The sequence below is a fragment of the Nicotiana sylvestris genome, chromosome 4 (genome assembly GCF_000393655.2).
Source record: "Nicotiana sylvestris chromosome 4, ASM39365v2, whole genome shotgun sequence".
NCBI classification, from domain to species: Eukaryota; Viridiplantae; Streptophyta; class Magnoliopsida; order Solanales; family Solanaceae; genus Nicotiana; species Nicotiana sylvestris.
This window is the reverse complement of record NC_091060.1, coordinates 53559031-53580953: the sequence shown is the minus strand read 5'-3', so window position 1 is coordinate 53580953 and position 21923 is coordinate 53559031. Positions and strand designations below refer to the sequence as shown.

Below are 21923 nucleotides of genomic sequence, written 5' to 3'. Positions count from 1 at the left end.
TTTTTAGGAATTTGGTATTTGAAGAGTCGCCACCTAACGATTTTAAGGTGCGTTAGGGCATCTATAAGGCCCAACTATAACTATGTTTGATAACTAGAGAGAGGGTAAGGGCTTGAAATTATCCTAAGCGGAAGGTGTTGGCACCCCTCAGGATCCACTAGTGTGGTTCCCGACCAGATAGTTTTTGTGAATTTATGCAATTAGCAAACAAATAAAGGCTCAAATAATAGGGGATTATGAGTTTAAATACACAAGTGTTTGAAAAACAATAAAAGCAAGGTTTTGAAAAGAGTTATAGTCTAAGCATATTTATAAAAAATAAAGGGGTGTCCTAGGTTTGTTTGTAATATGGAGCAAATCAATGCAATACCCGGTATGACACTCCTCAAAAGAGGGGATACACGTGGTATTAGCGCACCGGTCATCATATCCATATCTACCCTTTCCCGCCCCGTGAAGGTAATTAAAGCGCGGGTTGGTCTCGACCTCTATTGCATGTTGTTACTCGTCCCATTTCTATCAGTCCCGGAGGAATTTAGGACTCCTGTTCCTATAAGAAGGAGGTTCTAGGCTGACCCTTAGGTTCAAAGGTAAAATTCTAAGGCGACATACAAAACATATAAAATTGCAATTAGGGGAAACATATAAGCAAACAGAAGGTTCAGTTATACCTCCGCAAACAGTGCATATAGACAGCACGACTCATACACAGTTAAGGTCTGAATTTTAAAAATCCTACAGCAGGGTGTTTAAGTCCGAAACAGATTCATTATATAACTCAGAAAAGAAGTCTGAATCAGGCCTGCCTGCTGGTTGTATCAGTTGATAATTAAACAAAAGCAGCTCCAGTTTTATTTAAGTCATTACCTAAGGCTTGCCTAGGCGTAAGCAGTATTCAGTAGTTATTCAGGATTGCTAAGACAGTTTGGAGATTATTATATTACCTACAACATGTTGTTCTAGGTGTTCAGCACATAGAATTATGGCCAGTTACTTGTAAAAACTGAGTAAAGTTGCTTTATTCCTTTTATGCTTTCATAGTTAGCCTAAGCGTGTTTAAGCGAATATAAATGAAATCCTAAAGACATGGTATCTAATGTACAAAGATGCAGAATAATGCAGAATCCTAGGCAGGATTTCTATATGCACAAATATTACAGCGTTTGAACACGATTTCCAGAATATGAAGAGATGATATGTTTATTAGTTTAGTGTAAAACAGGATCTCTAAGTGTGCATGGCAGTAAGAACATGGTCACAGAAACACCGATTATTAACATGTTTAACGCAGGATTTTCTAAGTGATGTGATAGTGAAATGGACATGCTGAAAATAATAAGTGACAGTCCTAGGAACATGATCTCTAATGTATGAAATGAGTCCTAAGCATGGTTTCTATTGTGCAAATAGGAATATAAACCTAATAACATGTTTTCCATCCTTTTGATAACTAAAGCATGCATATTTCCCATCCCTTTTCACTAGCCAACCCCATACTTGTTTACAAATTATTACAGACCAAATGATTGAATTACAAAAGAAGTGCAAAAATAAGAAGTTACAACCATAGTAAGCCTGATCCTAACTTTCTCTCTGAGTTATGTAATGAACCACTCCAATGCCAATATTGTTCCAACGCCTTGCTCATATCTGGGTGTGTTAGAGTTCCCTAAGGACCTCAAAGGATCCGGGGCAGTGCTCACACCCAGATTGCATAACCAGGAGTAAGTGCAGTGTGGAAGGGCCAGCTCTTATGTGTCCAAATTAAGAGGGAGTTCAAGGGTCCCAAGGCAAGGCTCACACAAGAGGGGCAGAACCTAGATTCTAAGAGTATAGTGGAAGTGCAGAACACGTGTTGAAAGGAATTTGTTTAAAAGTTGGACGGATAGTCCATTTTTGAAAGCAATCAGCAACAAAGGTGATTAAAATCAGTTGTAGTAGTAAACAAAACTCAAACTCTCAAGATGGGATCACACTCAGAATCAGTAGTCATACAGGGGGTCAAGGGATTTGGGACACACAGACATTTGACAGTAAACACATAACCCCATCAAGGGTCTTAGGACTAGTTGGGTATGCACAGTAATAGCTGATACTGGCATGATCACAGGCTAGTCAGAAAGAACATAAGCACATTGAAGGGATAGGGACTTGGGATGGCAAGTACACACTAAGTGACTGACAGAGTATGCCTTGAAACACATATAGGGGAGTGCGGTAATCTAAAGGGGGAGGGTGACATTATAGCATGCTGGTAATGTAACTTGACTGTATGTTTCACAACAGAATCACAAGCAGAAGTAGACAAGAATGAGAGAAACTAAAACAATTAAAGAAGCATGTTGTTGTTGAAGCTTTAACATTAAACTAGGACATACCAGTTGAGAAAGCAAAGTGCAGAAAGGTAAAGCAAGTAGGATTCTGTAGTCTAGCCTTGGCTTTCAGCCGGCTAGGCAAAGCAGTAGCAGTAGATAAAGAGAGAGTTTTGAGTGTATAAGTGTGTGTTTTGATCTCAGTTGTTCGTGTGTTTAGACAAGAGAGGGTAGGGTTTTTATAGCTTTGAAAACGAGTAGAAAATAAGGTAACAAGTAAATGTTTAACACAAATATGGCAATAATCACAATCAGAATCCCATTAATACAAGTACTTCCCTTTAATCAAGGAATTACTGCTTAACGGATACTAACGGGAAAATTAAGGAAATAAAATCAATCTTAGGAAGATTGATTTCTGACCATATAAGGGATAGTAAAAATATAGAGTATACAATTGAGTCTAGGTACAGAATATACTTAATTTGGGGAAAGGATTCAGCGGGGTAAAACATCACAACAAATAAATGGAAGGAATCAATCAATTTAAACAAATGAGTAAAATTAGGGTTTATAAGAAAACTTTTTTGCAATCAGTCGTAACTTAAGGAAATCAGGATCAATCAAGAAATGGTCATGATTCTGCACTTCAACATATAAATAGAAAGGAATGAGCATGCATATTAGACATGCAGGATCAAACATATTGACAAAAAGGAGCAAACTAGAAGAACATAAACATACAGGAGTGACATGAATAGGCTAAGGACTATTCAAAGCATGGTAATCAACAATGTCAAGCAGTCATGGCACACACGTAGAACCAAAGTGAAGAAACCAGTCTAACAGGTAAAGAAAGTCAGAAACAAGTAAAGAACTCACAACAATAAGCGAGGAAAACCTTTTAAGAAATTAGGGTTTTAACAATAGCCGAGTTAAAAAAAGAAAAATGGTAAGAACTCAGAATCAGACAAGTCAAACAAGGAAAAGGATTCAAATACAAAGAACTTAAACGAACCAAGCATGCATATAAAGTAAACAAAGAGAGTTTCAGAACCCTGGATAGAAACAAAACACTTAGGGCTTTCAACACGATGAACCAGGTAGAAGAAGAACATAAACAAACCATTTAAACACAGTAAAATCATAAGCTAATACTGAAAAATCAGAGAAGAAGTCTTTTAAGAAAAACCCTAATTTTTGAAGACGGAGAGTCGCTTTGAAAAAATCGGAAAAGCTTTGAGGAAAACACTTAAGAGGCTCCTAACATACACAGATCTAAGATGGATCTGAAAGAAAATCGAAAGATCTTAAAGGTTAGGGTTTCAGAAAACCCAGAAAAGTGAGAAAAACTTCAAAAAATTACCGATCTAGCCGGAAAAGCCATGAATCTGACTCGATCGGCCATGGATAGCCAGAAAAGGACCATAGACGGAAGTCGAGCGGGATCTGGATTAGATCTCTTTGAGATCTTTCCATGGGATCACGAAAGCAGGCCACAAGGAGAAATAGGAGACGAGTACACATCTCTTTTCAGTAATATATCTGGAGCTACAGTATCAACACCGGAATGGACCAGTAATCGAAAGATTAGATTTCTGATCTTTATTGAATCAATTTCAGATGGTCTAAAGTTTAATACTACCTTTAAGATCACTGTTTTAGCTTTGAATTAGGCAACTGAAAGGCAAGTTGGAGTACACAAGTGGTGCATTACTTAATATTTTGCTAATTCTCCATACCAAGAAAACTAAGTAATTTTGGTACATCCAAAAAACATAATTTCAGGCTGTCTATATATATAGTTACCGGTATGTATTTGGACATCAATTCGAAGGAAAAAACATTTGACTCTTGTTTTGATCCAACAAAAGACCCTCCTCTAGTTTCCCTTGCGCTATTCACGTACGCACCTCACCATAAACAGTATAATAAAATTAAAACAAAAAGCTATGAGTAAATAACCGAAAATAAAATAAAAAGCTGGTTCAGTCTTGAACAGATATTCGGAATGTCAAGTCCTCTTTAAGGACTCACAAATGACATCTCATAGAAAGGAAATTGTCACAGAAGTAGAGAAATTTATTTCCATTTGCATGCACAAGACACATCTGATTGCATAAATAAATCAAATTACAGACGTAAATGATCTAAATAACTGCTAATAGTGCACAAGACGAATTACACCTCTACACTGCACAAATAATAAAAAATAAAAAATAAAAAGAGGAAGAAAAGACAGAAGCAAATAAAGTGAATTTTTCCACAAGCTTGCTACAACGTCTATAATAAATGAAGTTTTGAGTTGAAGCTCAGTTGACACTTGACACAGTGTCTATGGTCTCTGATAAACATACTTAGTTCTAGGATCCACAATTAGGCCCTTCCCTCCATTTACTTCCAAATCATGCCTGCAACAGAAACACTATAATTAGTTCAACTTAATCTACTCACTTCTTTTACACATAAAGAAATGCTGAAGAGAACTGAATAAGGTTCAGCCTTAAAAGGAGACTGGTACCTTCTGGATGGAGCAATGCTGACTTATAATTATAATCAGAAACTCATAATTATAATCAGAAAAATGAATCGTTAGCAGAATGTTGACTTAACTGGAATACAAAATCTGGGATGGTTAGCTGTTCACGAGGAACATAGCGGAATAGTTGCAGAAGACGATCTACATACACTACTTTTTTCCATACCTGACATCGGTGCAAAAGGTAAAGAGCATTCAGAAATAAGTAAGATGACTTTATAAAACAGTAAAGATATTAGAGAAAAGAAAAGGAGGAAGGTAATAGGACTGTTAAGTACCACATAATCCACAAAGAGCTGTAGTGCAACTATTGCACTCTTCAGTCCAAAAGTAGGGTGAAGAACATATATCGCCTGCCCATAGAAAAAGGAGATTTAGACTACAGCAAGTCAAGTACTTGTATCATGGCAAGTGAACTCCAACACCGGGGAACAAGGGGGAAGGCATAGCATACATGAAGGTTGCGCTGGTGCTTGCGACCGAGTATTTGTTGTATTCTCTTCATCAATCCTAGATCTGGTTGTCTGTTTTGGTACAATAAAATGATATTTAGAAACATTACAAGACAATGGAATTGAGAAAGTTATCTCCCCCCCCCCCCCCACAAAAAAAAGTGATAAACAAGAATTGTTAAAAATGTGCACGTCGTGCGACGTCAAAGGGAAAAAACACATTTTCCATGTTAAATAAAACTAACTTCACAAAGCAAATGGGAGAACAAGTTTGTAAATGAATTCTAGAAAGGATAGATTAACTATCTCAAAAGCATAGGGATTAGAAATGACGTATTGTAAAGAAAGTTTTGATACTTAACAGCAGACCATATGGTCATGAAAGGATCCCACAAACCAGAATGAAAAAGGAGATTTTTTTTATAGCAATGAGGTACCACTTTGCTCTGAAATTAATAGAAGATGGTAGAAAAAGAGCAGATATTATATAATACTACCCATTAAAAGAAAGAAAAATACACATTAGAAGTTTAACTTTTATTGACAAGTCAATAAAGAGAAGCAACTTCACCAAAGGCACACGAAGAGGTCTACTCATCGTATCGAGTAAGGAGACAAGGCTAGTGTGAGAAGGATGATACTCACATCTGTAAGGTTGCAGCAGAATGGAAGTACACAATAGAGTAAGGCTTCTGTATTAATGGCTCGAACTCCTGAAAATTGACATATAATAATTACTGAACCACTCAATGGATATAGATAATAGATCCTATCCAACCTATTTTAAAGGGGAAAAACCCATAGTCGTCCAAACAAAATCTAACTTAAGCAAGTAATTATCACATACCTTTACAACATGGAGAATAAATCTCTCAAGATCAAGACATCTTAGCAGGAAATGTGCCCCCACAACGACCATTACTGGACGACCTTCACTGTCAACCCCTCCTCGGTAGCTGAAACGAAGTCAAAGGGCAACATGGAAGTTGAAGAATATAACACAAGTTCTAATGGACTTGCTTCTAAATATGTCAATGAGACTTTGCTAGTTGTATGGTAAGATGACAAATCAATCAAACCACTTGATGCTCAAACAAGTTAATATTTGGACAACTGGACACAGATCTTTCATGTATTTTAGGAACCATGGACAAAAAGAGAATGTCCTAGGAGACATATATATACAGCAAAACTGCTTACACAATTTTCATTTCTGCAATTTCTGAAAGGTTCAGAGTATTTGCTTTTGCAAGATATCTAGAATGAAGCGAGTATTCTTCTGCTGGTGACAAAGGCGGTCCCGCAACATCACCATATCCAAGCATTTTAAACAAGTTCCAACTAGTTTGTGCCTGGGAAGTCTTTTCCCATTGTTCTCTCCGTCGCTGATCAGGGTCCTTGATCAAGGACATAAAAGCAGGATCCAGAAAAGCATCCAAATAGGATGAGCTCCTACTTAAAAAATCATTTCAGTAAAAGCGATGATAAAAAAAAAAGGCATATTCTTAACAAATAAGACTTGAATGGTGAAAGTAGATGACAAAATCCATCAGGAATGAACATATTCATCAAAGTAATATTCCACTGTGAAAGTAACAAGACGTTTCTCGTCTTAACTCTTAATGACATTTACTTTATTATTTACCACCAAACTTCAGTTCGATTTCAGTTTTGTAACACTCAGATAAAACACCAAATACTGGGCGCAAGTTGATCTCTAATTACAAGGATAGTAGCTTCAAAGTGCTTCACTTCATTTCTTTTTTCCCCAAGCTGACACAATGAAAGTTATGTTATGTGCTTAACAATGATACGGTAATATTATCTTGATGACAACGTGCTCCAAGATTGTTATAGAAGAATGTATCTTAGAGAACACAGGACAGAATTCAACCGAAAATTGGTCAAGGGCTGGCTGCAGAAGACCCTTTTAAACTTTACATGTAGTCTCTAACTATAGCCATCAATATTATGTCATTTGTTTTCATTTTTTACTACTGCAAAGTTTAGTTCAAGGTTTGACGTCTATCTCAAAGAGTATAACTGCTACTTATTTTGTTTAAAATGTGACACCTAAAGCTGATAAAGACAAAAAATTGTACAAAGCCTGGAACCACTACGTGCTATTATTTGTCAAGTAAAGGAGGAGTTTTTTCGTAATCCAGTAAACAAGGTCTTTCTCTATCAATGTCATCCTAGCACCAAAGAGAAAAACCCAAAAATGGGAAGGTGCTAGTAATGAAGTCAGTTTTGGAACTTTGACCAACTTCAAGACTTCCTTATATCACCGACGTGACTGTTATATGTAAAATATAATGCGGATGCAGAATTCATCACTAACCTGGTCAAACCAACATTACTGACGGAAAGATCAACAGAGGCCTGCGGAACCCTTGGTCTGGATTTTTTTGCATTCGGTAACGGTTTTATTCTAATTTTGCGTTCATCTATAGTTGTCTCCCCATTCTCATCCCCAACATCTGCAGGAAGTTTTAATAGGGCAACTTCCTCTTCATGCTTATCCCGAGGAAAATAGAGCGGAAGCAATCTGCAGAATAAAGTTACATATAGCGCTCAAGAGGTGGATGGTTGGACTTCCCAGATAAATAGAAACTGACAGAACTCTTTCCCTCCGTATTATACTAGAAAATCAATGTCCTAAGAATACCTTTTATAAATCTCTGTATCCAATGATGTAGTTGTACAGAAAACAACTGCCTCTATTTTATCTTTCTGTTTCTCAATGAACCGCCGTACAGTTCCTAATCAAAGTGAATGAGAGATGTCATTTGCACAAAAACTGGAATAGATTTTTAAAACATAAAAACATATTTTTAATGGAGATACCATAGCATTCAAGTCCACATAAAGACAGAGTTATCTATATCTGCAACTTGAATATCAATTAAGGAACATAAGCGCTTGATAGAGAAGTTATGAAAATAGCAAACAGAGATATCTCACTTATTGCCACATGAGCAGCTGGTTCTCGTGGGTAATTTTTCGCTTCTGTGTATATACAGCCCATAGCAATGCTGCATCCACATGGTACAACATGGTTAGGTGCAACTTCTGAATTGTGAAACCTTAGTGTCAAGATCAGTCTTTTTATAAATTTTAATATCTGGTATTTTGAGTGGAACTTTTATTTAGTAAAACAGTTAAAAAAAAAAATTTATATAGTTATTAATATTAGTACTTTCAATTATACACATAGAGCCTGTTTGGATAGGCTTATTTTAAGTGGCTTTTAAGCCATAAGTTAGGAATTCTAACTTTTGGCTTGTTTTTGTCATTTTAGCTTAAAAACAAGTGCTTAAAAGCACTTTTTTACTCTATCCAAACACTACAAAATGACTTAAAAATTATTTTGGCTTAAAAGCACTTAAAATAAGCCAATCCAAACCGGCACATAATATGAGAAGATTTATGAGATTTTCTTTATTGTAAAGATAGAAATTATTTTCTCATAAGAAAAGAAGAGTATCTTTTTACCATTTTAAGAATTAAGCGTACGAAAATTTTACTCTTTATATGAGATTAGGAAAATTATAATTTGAGAAAATATATGTATTTTTACATGGATGTTTTAATGAAATAATAGTGTATATATTTATTTATATGGTACCACATGACCATGATAGTAAGTTATATAAAGTGTGTTAAAAGTAAGTAGTATTCTAAGTTTTTTTTTTTTTTTCAAAAAAAAAGTAAGTAGTATTCTAAGTGGGTTGAGATAATTCTTAATTATGTGAATAATTGGTTAATTAATAATTTTTGTGGAAGATTAGTTAATTAATTATAAAATCTTAGATAAGTCTTGAGCTCCCCCCCCCCCCCACACACACACACAACGTGGCAGCCTTATAATAGTCATTAGATGACTCATAAATAAAAATTTGCAAGATGGCATTTTGAGAGGGTTTGATACCTAAGTCATCACTTTAGATAATTCTAATAGGAATTCTAATATTATTTTTAGGTGAATATCAAAAAAATAGCTCTTATCTCTCTTCTCCCAAAAAAACGTTAATCTCTCCTCCTGTCAGCTTCCCCTTTTCAAAGGTCATCCCTACTTCCACTCGTAAAATAAAAACTTTTTTTTGTTACATATATGACCCTCTGTTTAATAACCCATATGGCCACTGCTATTTCTAGCTTCTGAGTTTACATTATTATAAGGATTATTTATAACCAAAGAAAGGTCTGTTCTTGATTTTACATTGTAATTTGCTAAGATAGTATGCAAAAAAAAAAAAAAACCATTTACATAAAATAGAAGGTTGAGTTTTTATCTTGGGCATGCTAAAGAATTAGTCTTTTTGATTGATTCTAATGGCTTTTGCTCTTTGTTATTGTTTTTTTGGGATGTCCCATTTCCTGAGCGATCTCTTTTTAAATTTTGCTGCTTTTTTCTTTTTCTTTAATAATCAATATCAGGGGACTAAAATGTAACAGACTAAATTTATGACAATGAGACAACCTCTTGAGCCCATTTTCTACTAGAAGCTCGAGACAAGAGCGATAGCAATGGCTTAGAGCATTCTCTGCAGCAGTATGATATTTTACAGCATATTTGGGACCAACAGTGTGTATGACCCTCCTGCACAATGCAAGAAACAAGATCAGCATAAGGTCAAAAGTTATATAATGCTGCATGTATTCCACTAATGCTAGTGTTGTGATAAATGATCACGTAAAACAAAGTTCAAAGGAAGTAGAACACTTATTATTTCTTGCTTTTAACTTTAACAGACCAGAATCTACTAGTAGCTTAAATGGTGATACAGAAACGTAGCTCCCGCACCTTGACAACCATGATGCAAATCTCAGAAATTACAATGGGAATTTAAACATTAAGTGAAGTCACACTTTCCTTTCTTTTTTTTTTTTTGTGTTGGGGTAAGTGTGAATCACCATTTTCTTATCAGCAAAGACATTAAGGTGCCAGAATGCTTCAACTGTTATAAATTGCTCAGGTGTGAAGAACTATAGCAAGATATAGTGGCATGACTATTGAAATAGGTAGTAACTCCTCATTAAAGATTTCAATGAATCGATAAGCACTTTGAAAGTACACCTGAAATAAGATTGATTTTTATTTAACTTCTGATATACTGGATTCTTATTACAGAAAACTCAAACAAAGTGTAAGCTGTTTGTGCATACTGAAATTCCTTATGAATATGTCAAATATTTGCAACTTAGCTGGCATGCAGAATTTTCCTAACCAACCCACATAATATTGATTATGGATTATGGATCTCTTTACATTTTACATGTGAGAGGTATATTTCTCAGAGTACACGCTCCTTTTAAGAAACACTCTTAGTTTGGTTCCCAGTGTTCTCTCTTTGTTCTCTCTTTCTTTTAGTATATAATTATGTCTATACAGAAAAAACTGGACATACAAGAAAACGGCTAAATTTCCTTACTTGAAAATTAAAGAGAATAATCTGGCACATCAAACAAGAGAAGAATAAAGTTATTGACTCGAAAGAAAAGGATAATGCTTAGGACGGGTACTTGTTACAAGTGAGACATTGTTATATGTTTCTTCACATTTAGTGCATGCAGAACAATGGGGATAATGGAAAAAGCATGTCGCACAAGGCTGACAAAATGACCCCGTACACTCACCTAGCAGGAAGATCATAAGCATTTGTAACTTTTGCCATTCCAGTTCGGCAGCCTCCCTATGAAGGAAAAGTAAACCATATTTTAGTCTTTCCAGCATCATCAGTTGAACTGAAGATTAGAAAATTTAGAAAGGTGGAAGATAACTTCCTTAAGCTAGAAGAAGGAATGTCCGAATGTACAAAGTGGAACTTCAACAGTTTGCCACAAGTCATGTCATACTCCAACTTCTATTTGCAGACCAGCTCAGAAAATATGCAATCAAAATTAAATTAACGATTACGTATTCATGCATTAGAGAACCTACCAGTGTGGCACATTCTTCTGCAAGACCAGGTCCAGCTGCAGCATGCAATCCAGGGCTGCTGTGTGCTTCATCTAAGTTCTTTTGACCACAAAATAGAGGTGTAAATCTCGAATTGAAGCATCTATAAAGATAGAACATACACCACATAATAGACAATACATACATCTATATTATTATAAAAGTGGGAACCCCAAAAGTTAAAAGTTAAATTACTAAAATGTCCTAAATAATTTAAATATTTTACTTAAAAGAAATTAAATAAAAACGAAATTTATTTGAAAGGATACAACCCTTCAGATTAGTAACTAATATTAGTGTTCGATTGTTTTTAGACATCACAATTGGATTTCTGGGGATTATAATACCATTTATTTCGATGTCAGCAAAAGACACCAATATGACATATCTCTTCTAAGGGTCTCCTATTTTTTCTAAAGATTTGTATAATTGCTATGAATAAGTCATCAGAACTTTTAAGATTTTTGTCTTTCCAGATCACATTTACATGCTCCTCTATCGCCCGTATATTATACTGTCCTGAATAGTCTTTTTGTCTCTATTTGAAAACTAGCAACATTAAAGAGCATTTCTATAAAAAATTATTAATTTTCCAATGCCTTACAAACAAATTTTAAGATAGCAACGTTAAAGAGCACTTCAACATATTTTCGCTGAAAAAAAAAATTAATTCACAACCCTTGCTCTTATTTTTAACACTGTTATTTTCTTACCCACATCAAATACCTGTTTTTATTTCTCACATTTTTTTTCTTGTGTGTACTTGATTGTTACATTTTCGCTAGCGGCTACTCTTCTCTTCCTTTTATCAGGCAAACTTCCATTATAGTACACTGTGAGTAATAATATGATTTTTCAATCCATGCGTTTCTTTGTTTAATTCAATTAATGATTATGCTACTTTACATCCTATTTTTTTCTTTATTTTAGATTCTTTATTATTATGATAATATTTGACAATCAGAAAATGTAAAAGAAAATATTAGTCTATTATCGGAAAATAAATCGTTTCATATCTTTCGCGGAAAAAATATTAAAGGTAACAATATATAATTATAGTTTTATATATTATAATTCTTCATGTATGTTGTTGAGTAATACAAAAATCAATTAGAACAAACTAAAAAACATGACAATAAGTACTTTCATTGCATGATTAAATCTCTTATATGTAATATTGTGATTGACGTTGTAACTTTTTCATCATCAAGTTATCCAAAACTAAAGTATTCATACTTAGTAAATAATAAAGTTATTAACTTGAAAAGAGAATTATTATTATTATTTTATGTAGTTTAATGGAGATAATGAATTAATATTTCTAATATTACAAGAAAAGAAAAAAAAAACCATGTCAAAAAAATGTCAAAATAAGATATCTTGAATTAATTACTAAATAAGGTATTTCAAATTTATAATTCCGTTGGTTAGCGTTAGAATTTTTTTATGTGAAATATTAAATTGCTACTCTAATCAGTTTTGTTTCATACATTCATTTTTATGAAGATATTAGGGGTGAGCTGATGTTTCGTCTTTTAGCCACTTCACCACATTCACATATTATGTTGTTTGTTTAAAGTGTACTATTCTTTCCAAATTTCGAAAAAATTCGTATTTGAAATTATTATTCGTTCCCTAATTAGTAGATTTGATATTGCATCTAATGTAAATATTATTTTGCACTCTTCTAACAGGTTGCTTGGATTACTCGGTTGCACAATTGGTAATATTTATACTTTTTTACATATTAAAATTCTTCTAATATACCAACTAAAATAATAATAGCTATTGCTAGCGCAAGAAATTAAAGTTTTTATTTTTTAAAAAATTGTTTGACTATTTTAAACTAGAACGTTAAATTGTAATAGAAAAAAATTTTGCAACTAATTTTAAATATATGAAAAGTAAACTGCAATCACAAAATAAGAGAAAAATATTTTTACTAATCGATTGTGAGTACAATTCTGTTTCTCCCTTAATTCTTCTCTTCTGATTATCTCCGTGATTCGAGGGCTGAAGCCGCGTGTTTCTCGAATGTAGGATGATGCAGACCTCCTGGGGATGTATTTGATCTCCAGCTTCTTGAACTATTTGATTGTCAAGAAGTATCCGGTCATATTTTGATCTCTTTGTAAATATCCCGTAAGTTTATGGGATTTTGAGAAACCTCTTCAAGGGAATATGTATCCCTTTGTATAGGTGTGAGTTAGGGTTTAGGGTAGAGTAACCTCCAAGAAACCCTAATAGACTCCTACGATTTCAAGAATCTTGTAGTATCTTTAATTTAGGATTTGGCTTGATATCCCTTAAATTTTTGATGCAGAATCAATTCCCAATGTCAGATTACATGTACGGTAATATGTTTTCTCACATGACTAACTTTATGTTGTACCTTTAAGAGGGATATATAAATGTTGACAACAAGTCCTGATTACGACGGCATAACCTAAACAGATGAAAAGAAATATACACCAAGAATGTCGTCATCTTTAATGAATATTCTGTGAAATACATTTTATTACATTTTTGTATCTAACAAAATCAAAATAAGCAACAAAAACACATGTATCTACTTAAAATTAGTTGTTCATTTTTTTAGGTTCAGACAATCCAATCATCTTGACATTGACTTAGAATTTACCATACGATGATCCAACATTAATTATTCACAAAAATTTTGACTTTATTCTTTTATGTATAATTATTTATTTAAAGTCTTTTCCATAATATTGCTATTATTTTATAAAATCATACATAACATAACGCGGCATATACGTGCAACGCACGTGCCGAGAAACTAGTATAAGTATAAAAACTGGTGAACCATATCTTAAATAGACATGATGTTTGGACAACTGAATCACATTGTGTAGCCATATAATTTCCAGGGAAGTGTCCAGGTAAGAGATGTATGGGGACGAAAAAAAAATGTTCAGTTTCTAGGAAGTTCCAAATTTGCAAACCTGGAAAGACGCAAAAAGAATATAATTCCTCATTTCTTTGCTAACGAAATAAAGACATTCTCAATTATCAGCTTTGATGCTAACCCGCTCCTACTTCACCCCCACCCCACCCCCACCCCACCCCCACCCCACCCCCACCCCCCAAAAAAAACAAAAAAAATCCTTTCAAGGAAATAGAAAGAAAATGTAAGAAAATTAATGTTATGAAACTTAGTCTTGATTCAAGAACAAGCATCCAATACCAGAGTTAACTTAAGTCAGACATAGAGATGAGCTACCTGGAACTCAACACTTTCAAGAAAAATGCAAGTGTAATTAATTTGTTCGGCTACAAGTTCACCTTTATGTTGCCATCTCACATGAAACAATGTACGCAAACAAGCTGTTCAATCTCCAAAGTTTTCCATACTAAACAACAAAAGATGCTCACATTTATGATGGACATGCAAAACAAAATCGCTATAGGACAGTCACCTCTTACCTCATTAGTAGAGTTAATGACAGCATCTACCTCGAGACTCCAGGGGTCTCCTCTCCACAGGTATATCTTGGAGTTAATCTCATGATCCAGGGGAAACTTGGAAACCATGCCACTTGCATTGCCCTCAGACCCAGAGGCAGATGCCAAAGGATCCGGGAAGTATGAATTAGAAGGATCTTCATTCTCATATGAGTATCTAAATTCAGCATTACTCCAACATGGAACTTGGTCCAGTGTAACCACAGGATCTCCACTATCTGTAGGTACTCCGCCTCGAGTAGTATTAGGCACAGGCCGATACATATTCTGCTACTCTTTATCAAATTTCTCTTCCTAGTCGTTCAGAAAAGAGCTGATATTTTCCTTTATTTGAATACTGCTAAAGTCAAACTCATAACCCACAAGGATTGTACCAAAACAACTCAAATTCCCTGGAAAAAAAAAAAAAAGACTTGGTATGAGAATATAAGGATGCAATACCATGAGCATGTATCCCTGAGAGCAGTAGTATTTCAGAGAAAAATAGAATTATTGCGTCCAAATATAGCTCCTCAAACTCCGTTTTTTAAAAGCAGGAAGCAGCAAAGAAGCAACAATATCCATGGAGCTTGAAGTAAAAGTGAGAAGTGAAGTGCACGTTTCATAGAAGTGAAGCACACAATTGATGGACAATTAAACAAAATGGATAGTACTAAACATTTTGGAATATACCAAAATAGTGTTATACAAATTGGGAAACTCAACAACCCCATGATTGTAACTCTATCTAAAAACCTTAACAGGCATCAATCTAAATCAACTCCATATTAGTTTTCATCAAGAAGTCTAAAATTGATCAATTTAGGACCAATATAGAAGTATGGATTTAAAGACCCCAATTCCAAAGCTCTTCCGATGGTTCAAAATCACAGGTTAATCTCCCCTCCCCCCCCCCCCCACAAAAAAAAGACCCAATAATACATACACAACAGGGTTGAGAGAGACACATAGATATGCATATACATTGAAAATTATGAAAAATTACCTGCAAATCGATGTGGGGTTTCGACAATATAGAAATAAGCGAGGCAAAGACGGAAACTTTGAGAGGAATTTTGGTGGACGTGATGAGCTCGCCGAAACAAAGACTCCCTTCTCTCCGATGGGAGTCTATTGGTATTTTGTGGAATATTTTTCTTTAACTTATCATTTGGGGTTGTTTTGTCATTTTCGGTGTCAGTATTCGCTGTTAAGTACTCCAAAAAACTTAAAATTATTATGAAGCTGGAAGTGAAATACTTGAGAGTAATTAGTATAAACACCACCATCAAATTTGAATTGGTCATATGACCTCCTGTTTTTTTTTTTCAACCTTTTTTTTTTAGTTTGGAAAATTGCTAAATAAATGGGTTAAGATAGTTGGGATTTTTTTAACATTTTCAAAACTTATAAGTCAGCTATTAAATAATAAAAAACCTTTATTTCCTTTATTTTTTTCATCAATTTCTCTTTTTTCTCTCTTCACTCTCTAACTCACTCACTCGACCACGGTCGTTTCCAACAGCCTCCGATAAGAATCAAGCTTCAACTGGGTTGAATTGTCTATATAGACCCAACAAGCACTGTATATTTACTCAGAACTTTCTAATTCCGGGTAAATCCTAAATTCTTATTTTTTTCGTTTCTTACAACTGTGATTGGGGTTTGTCGAGGGATTCGTATATGTGCATTTGGAATTTCGATTTAGTTGTGTATAACTATATATTATATGGCATAGGTGGTTATATTTCCTTGTTCGACTACCTTTGGACTCTATATTTTAAATTTTCGTTAGTCTGGTGATCTAATATTTATTAATAAACATGTGGTGGATTGTCGTCTGCTCATTTTTTGTTGAAATTGGGGCTTATTTTTCTTATTCCGATCGTAAATTTCAAATTATTAAATGTGATATTATATATTTGCATGTATGTACCATAAAAAGAACCCAATTGTTAAGATGATGATGAACAAGGTGAAAATGGTGTAGATGAGCAAGAAAGTGAAACCGATAGAGCAAGTGAAGGTGACCATAATGTTCCATCAATTCATGTGTTTGAATTGATCATGACACCGTTTTTTTTTTTTTGGTGAACTAGTTGTAATTTGTGATATTTGGATCTACATTTATGTAATGAAACTACTTTTTTGTCGATTAACTGTTGTTGTTGTAATTTTTATTTCGATGATTATCCCTTTTGTATTACAAAAAGCTAGAAATTGCGTAATAGATAATGTATCTAATAATAAATTAGCTACTTGGTTGTATAATAGACACTGAGTCCATTAATAAACTAGTTATTTAATTACGTAATAGACTCAAACTCGCGTCTAATAACTTCATCAAATGTCACATTAGTAAACAAATTGTTTAATATACTTTAATTTATTCAGTAGAACATTACGTGATAAAATACTTCCAACAAAGAAAATTTAGAATAATTAAACTATCCTACCAACAAACCAATATTCCTTCTCATTTCATCACCCAAGCTGCCACGAATCTGACAACGATGCACAAGATCTTAATCCACTTATTCAGATTCATTTCCTTCATCTTAACCATCCATCCAACATAATCTTCTGCAGGAATATACTTTGCCTCCAGTTCAATCCTTCCATCAACATCATCCTCTACATGAACATCCAGTGCTAGAATATTTTTAAATTCATCCACATTTATCTATAGAATTATTCTTTCACACTTAAGAGCGTCCTTTTCATACTTCAATGCTGATAAGGTCAGCAATCTTTGGATCTAGCAAATTATCGTCCCATTCGTAAAATGACATCGTTTATCCTATCCAATGAAATCATATTTTTTATCACTAAACTTGAAATACCAAATTTAAAAATGGATGAAAATATTAAATTTATCTTACATTAGTTTTCGAACATTTTGAGAATTCCCTACTAGCATTCACCGGAGTTGTAGTTGTAAATAGGCTGGTAGAAATGCGCAATAACATGTAATGACCCAATCGATCATTTTGAGAATTTACATTCCGTTCGGTGGTTCGAGGGTATGAGTAGTTTTGTATGATGTATTATGACTTATGTGAATCATTAGGTGATTTAGAACTGATTTGGAAGAATGATTCTTATTTTAGAAGTTTAGGTCAGAAGAGTTGACTTTTGTGTATTTGACCTTGGATCAGAGTTTTGATAAATTTGTTAGGTTCGGATGGTGATTTTGGACTTGGACGTATGCTCAAATTTGCATTTGGCCGATTCTAGAAGGTTTTGGCTATAATTGGCAAAAGTTGGCAATTTAAAGGTTTGGGAGATTCAGAAGTTTGGTCGGGAGTTGATTTTGATGATATTGGGTTCAAATTATTGTTCCGAAAGTTGGAATATGTTTGTTATGTTATTTGGAACTTGTGTAAAAAAAATTGAGGTCATTCCGAGTTGATTTGATATGATTTGGCATGAGTTTTGTACGTTGAAAGTTCCTAAGTTTATTAAGTTTGATTTGAGGTGCGATTAGTAGTTTTGATGTTGTTTATAGGTGATTTGAGGCCTCGAGTAGTCCGCCTTATGTTTTGGTACTTTTTGGTATGTTCGGATAGGGTCTCGAGGGGCTCGGGTGAGTTTTAGATGTGGTTCGGATCGATTTGTCTCATGGTGCATTGCTGAAGAATTTGTGGTGCTGGAGTTTCCGCATATGCGGAAGTTTGGACGCAGATGCGGACATTGTATCACAGAAGCGAAGATGGTCTAGTGGGCATGGCGTGGCATGTATAAAGACTTGGGAGCATCTGCGTGTTCGCAAGTGCGGTCCCCTGAGCGCAAAAACGCGACCACAAAAGTGGATTTGTTGTCGCAGAAGCGACGCTGAGTTTGGGCGATTGCGCAGAAGAGAAGTTGAGGCCACAGAAGCGAAACCGTAGAAGCGGGTCTTCAGTCGTAGATGCGACTTACCTGGCAGACCATATATATTCGAGGGTCATGTTCATTTTATCAAATTTGGAGCTCGGTTTTAGGCGATTTTGGAGAGGATTTTTACCACCTGGAATGGGATAAGTATTTTTTTTGACTCGATTCTGATTAATTTTGGCATTTAATTAATGAATTTAAAAGAGAAATTAGGAATTTTTATCTAAATTTTTCTAAATTGAATATTTGAGATTTGAACATCGATTCGGAGTCGAATTTGAGTGAAATTAGTATGTTTGGACTCATAATTGAATGTGTTGTCGGAATTTATGAGATTTGTTCGGTTCCAAAGTACAGGCCCAATTTGACTTTTTATTTGACTTTGAGTATTTGATTAAAGATTCGACCTTTATCATTTGAGTTGGTTTCCTTTAGCATTATTTGATGCTTTTTAGTTGCTTTTGGCTAGTTTCGAGTCGTTCAGAGGTTGATTTATGCAGGATGGCATTTTTAGAGTATTGTTTGGCTTGCTCGGTATTGGATTTGGCTTGTTCGAGGTAAGTAACATATCTAAACTTGGATTTGAGGGTAATTATCCCTGAGAACTATAATATTTGAGATTGAATTGGGGGTTACACACGTGCTAGGTGACGGGCGTGTGTGCGTGCACCAGGGTATTCATGATATGGATAGTTCTTAGGCCATTATATGACTTTTTTTGTTATTATGCCTCTTGATATTATGTTTTCTCCATTTGTATGACTACGTGAGTTGTTATTCATGTTAGAAATCATGTCTAGGTTATTTGAGACCCGACCGACCATTTTGAGCATTTGCATTCTATTCGGTGGTTCGAGGGCATGAATAGATTTGTATGATGTATTATGACTTATGTGAATCGTCGATTTTGGTTTTCGGTTGATTAAGAATTGGTTTGGAAGAATGATTCTCATTTTAGAAGCTTTAAGTCGGAAGAGTTGACCAAAGTTGACTTTTGTGTATTTTCCCTTGGATTGGAGTTTTGATGGTTCTGTTATGTTTGGATAATGATTTTGAACTTGGGTGTATGACCGGATTTGCATTTGAATGTTTCTAGAAGGTTTTGGCCATAATTGGCGAAAGTTGGCAATTTAAAGGTTTGAAAGGTTCAAAAGTTTAACCGGGAGTTGACTTTGATGATATTGGGTTCGAATTGTTGTTCTAAAAGTTGGAATACATTTGTTATGTTATTTGGAACTTGTGCGCAAAATTTAAGGTCATTCCGAGTTGATTTGTTATAGTTCTGCACGAGTTTTGGAAGTTGAAACTTCAAAATTTTATTAAGTTTGATTTGAGGTGCTCTTAGTGGTTTTGATATTGTTATGGGTGATTTAAGGCCTCGAGTAGGTCCGCATTATATTTTGGGACTTGTTGGTATGTTCGGACAATGTCCCGAGGAGCTCGGATAAGTTTCGAACATGGTTCAGATAGTTTTATCTCATGTTGCATTGCTGAAGAATTTTTGGTGCTGGTGTTTCCGCATCTGTGAAAGTTTGGACGCAGATGTGAGTTCGTAGATGCAGACATTTTATCACAGAAGCGCAGATGGTCTGGTGGGCGTGAAGCCACAGGTGCAGAGACTTGGGTGCATCTGCACGTCCGCGAGAGCGGTCCCCTGAGCTCAGAAACGGATTTGTTGTTGCAGAAGCGACATGGCCTGAGTTAGGGCATTTGCGTAGAAGCGAAGTTGAGGTCGTGGAAGTGGAACTGCAGAAGCGGGTCTTCAGCTGCAGATGCGACTTACCTAGGCAGAACATTATATATTGGAGGGTTTGTTCATTTTATCACATTTGAAGATTTGAAGCTCAGTTTTAGGCGATTTTGGAGAAGATTTTCACCACATAGATTGGGGTAAGTATTTTTTTGGCTCGTTTTTTATTATATTCCATGATTTATCTTCAATTTTGGCATTTGATTAATGAATTTAAAAGAGAAATTGGAAATTTTTGTCTAAATGTTTCTAAAGTGAATATTTGAATTTCGATTCGGAGTCGAATTTGAGTGAAATTATTATGATTGGATTTGTAATTGAATGAATTGTCAGAATTTTGTGAGTTTTTTCGGGTTCTGAGGTGCGATCTCGGATTGAATTTTTGGTTGACTTTGAGTATTTTATTAAAAATTCGACCTTTATCTTTTGGATTGGTTTCCTTTGGCATTATTTGATGTTTTTGAGTTGCTTTTGGCTAGTTTCAAGTGGTTCGAAGGTCCAATAGCGCGGGATGTCATTTCAAGAGTATTGTTTGACCTTCTCGGTGTTGGATTTGGCTTGTTCTTATCCCTGAGAACTATGATATTTGAGATGGGTTGGGGGTGATGCACGTGCTAGGTGATGAGCGTGTGTGCGTGCAGCGGGGTATTCATGATCCGAATATTTCTTAGGCCATTATATGCCTTATTTTGCTATTATGCCTCTTGATATTATGTTTTCTTCATTTGTATGACTACGTGAGTTGTTATTCATGCTAGAAATCATGTCTAGGGTATCTGATTTACTGTTTGAGACCTGATACGACTATTTTGCCATGTTGAGCTATTTGCCTTAGTCGCAATCATACTCTTTCAGTCATGATAGTTATATCCACATGTTATATCTCTACCCCGTGCATTATTGATATGCTATCTCACGTGTTATTGGTGTCTTTGTACGTGACATGGGCCTGAGCTGTGTTTAAGGCACATTGTGGTATTCCATGTTAAATGATTGGATTATGTTTTTGTGATATGTTGACATATGAAGACTTAAGCGGATTGATGACTGATGTGGGCTGTAGAGTCGTGTTGTGAGTTATGTTGGATCGGGTTGCACACCGCAATATTATATTGATATTGAGGTGACACATATGCCAGGCCCCATATTGGGCTAAGTGTTACTAATTTTGAGGCTATGTGCGCACCATGCTATATTGGCTTATGATTAGCACTTAGGCATGATCCACCCCTCCAGAGTGACCAAGATAGCAGCAGTTAGGGATCTTCCATTTGACTTGCTGATAGAGACAACTCCAACAGCACTAGCAGACCTAATAGCACCATCAGTATCAGTGGCACCAGCTGGCCAGTCTGAGGAGCCAGACCTTGCTGCCCATACTACTGAGGTGGTGTTACAGATTTTCACCAACCCAGCTACTCCCCGAGCAGAGGATGATGAGATCCAGTTGGAGAAGCCTGAGGGAGGTGATGCTGCTATGGACACGGAGAGCACATATGGAGACCTCTCTACTCTTTTCCTTCCTTGTTTTTATTTGTTAAGCGTTGAGGACAATGCTTATTCTTATTTG

At 35.1% G+C, this 21923-nt stretch overlaps 1 protein-coding gene across 1 annotated transcript; it reads right to left on the bottom strand.

The window, feature by feature from the left end:
- Window positions 1-4317: 4317 nt before the first annotated feature.
- Window positions 4318-15878, bottom strand: LOC104249825 (uncharacterized). Its single transcript, XM_009806326.2, has 15 exons — window positions 15734-15878; window positions 14710-15140; window positions 11248-11325; window positions 10944-10999; window positions 9787-9906; window positions 8268-8338; window positions 7972-8065; window positions 7645-7851; window positions 6504-6755; window positions 6151-6259; window positions 5949-6016; window positions 5306-5375; window positions 5130-5204; window positions 4926-5017; window positions 4318-4723 (listed from the first exon to the last, which is right to left on the bottom strand). The coding sequence occupies exons 2-15, from the start codon at window positions 15010-15012 to the stop codon at window positions 4648-4650; spliced, it is 1671 nt and encodes a 556-aa protein (XP_009804628.1). The 5' UTR covers window positions 15013-15140; window positions 15734-15878; the 3' UTR covers window positions 4318-4647.
- Window positions 15879-21923: the final 6045 nt, after the last annotated feature.

What these genes read in the sequence shown, in the direction of transcription:
- LOC104249825 (XM_009806326.2), bottom strand. Translation starts at nt 15,012, where the DNA reads ATGTATCGGCCTGTGCCTAATACTACTCGAGGCGGAGTACCTACAGAT. An exon ending in GATACAGAGATTTATAAAAG is followed by an intron (nt 7,852 to 7,971) that starts GTATTCTTAGGA and finishes TTTATTCTGCAG; the next exon opens with ATTGCTTCCGCTCTATTTTC. An exon ending in ATCCCAGATTTTGTATTCCA is followed by an intron (nt 4,724 to 4,925) that starts GTTAAGTCAACA and finishes TTTCTGTTGCAG; the next exon opens with GCATGATTTGGAAGTAAATG.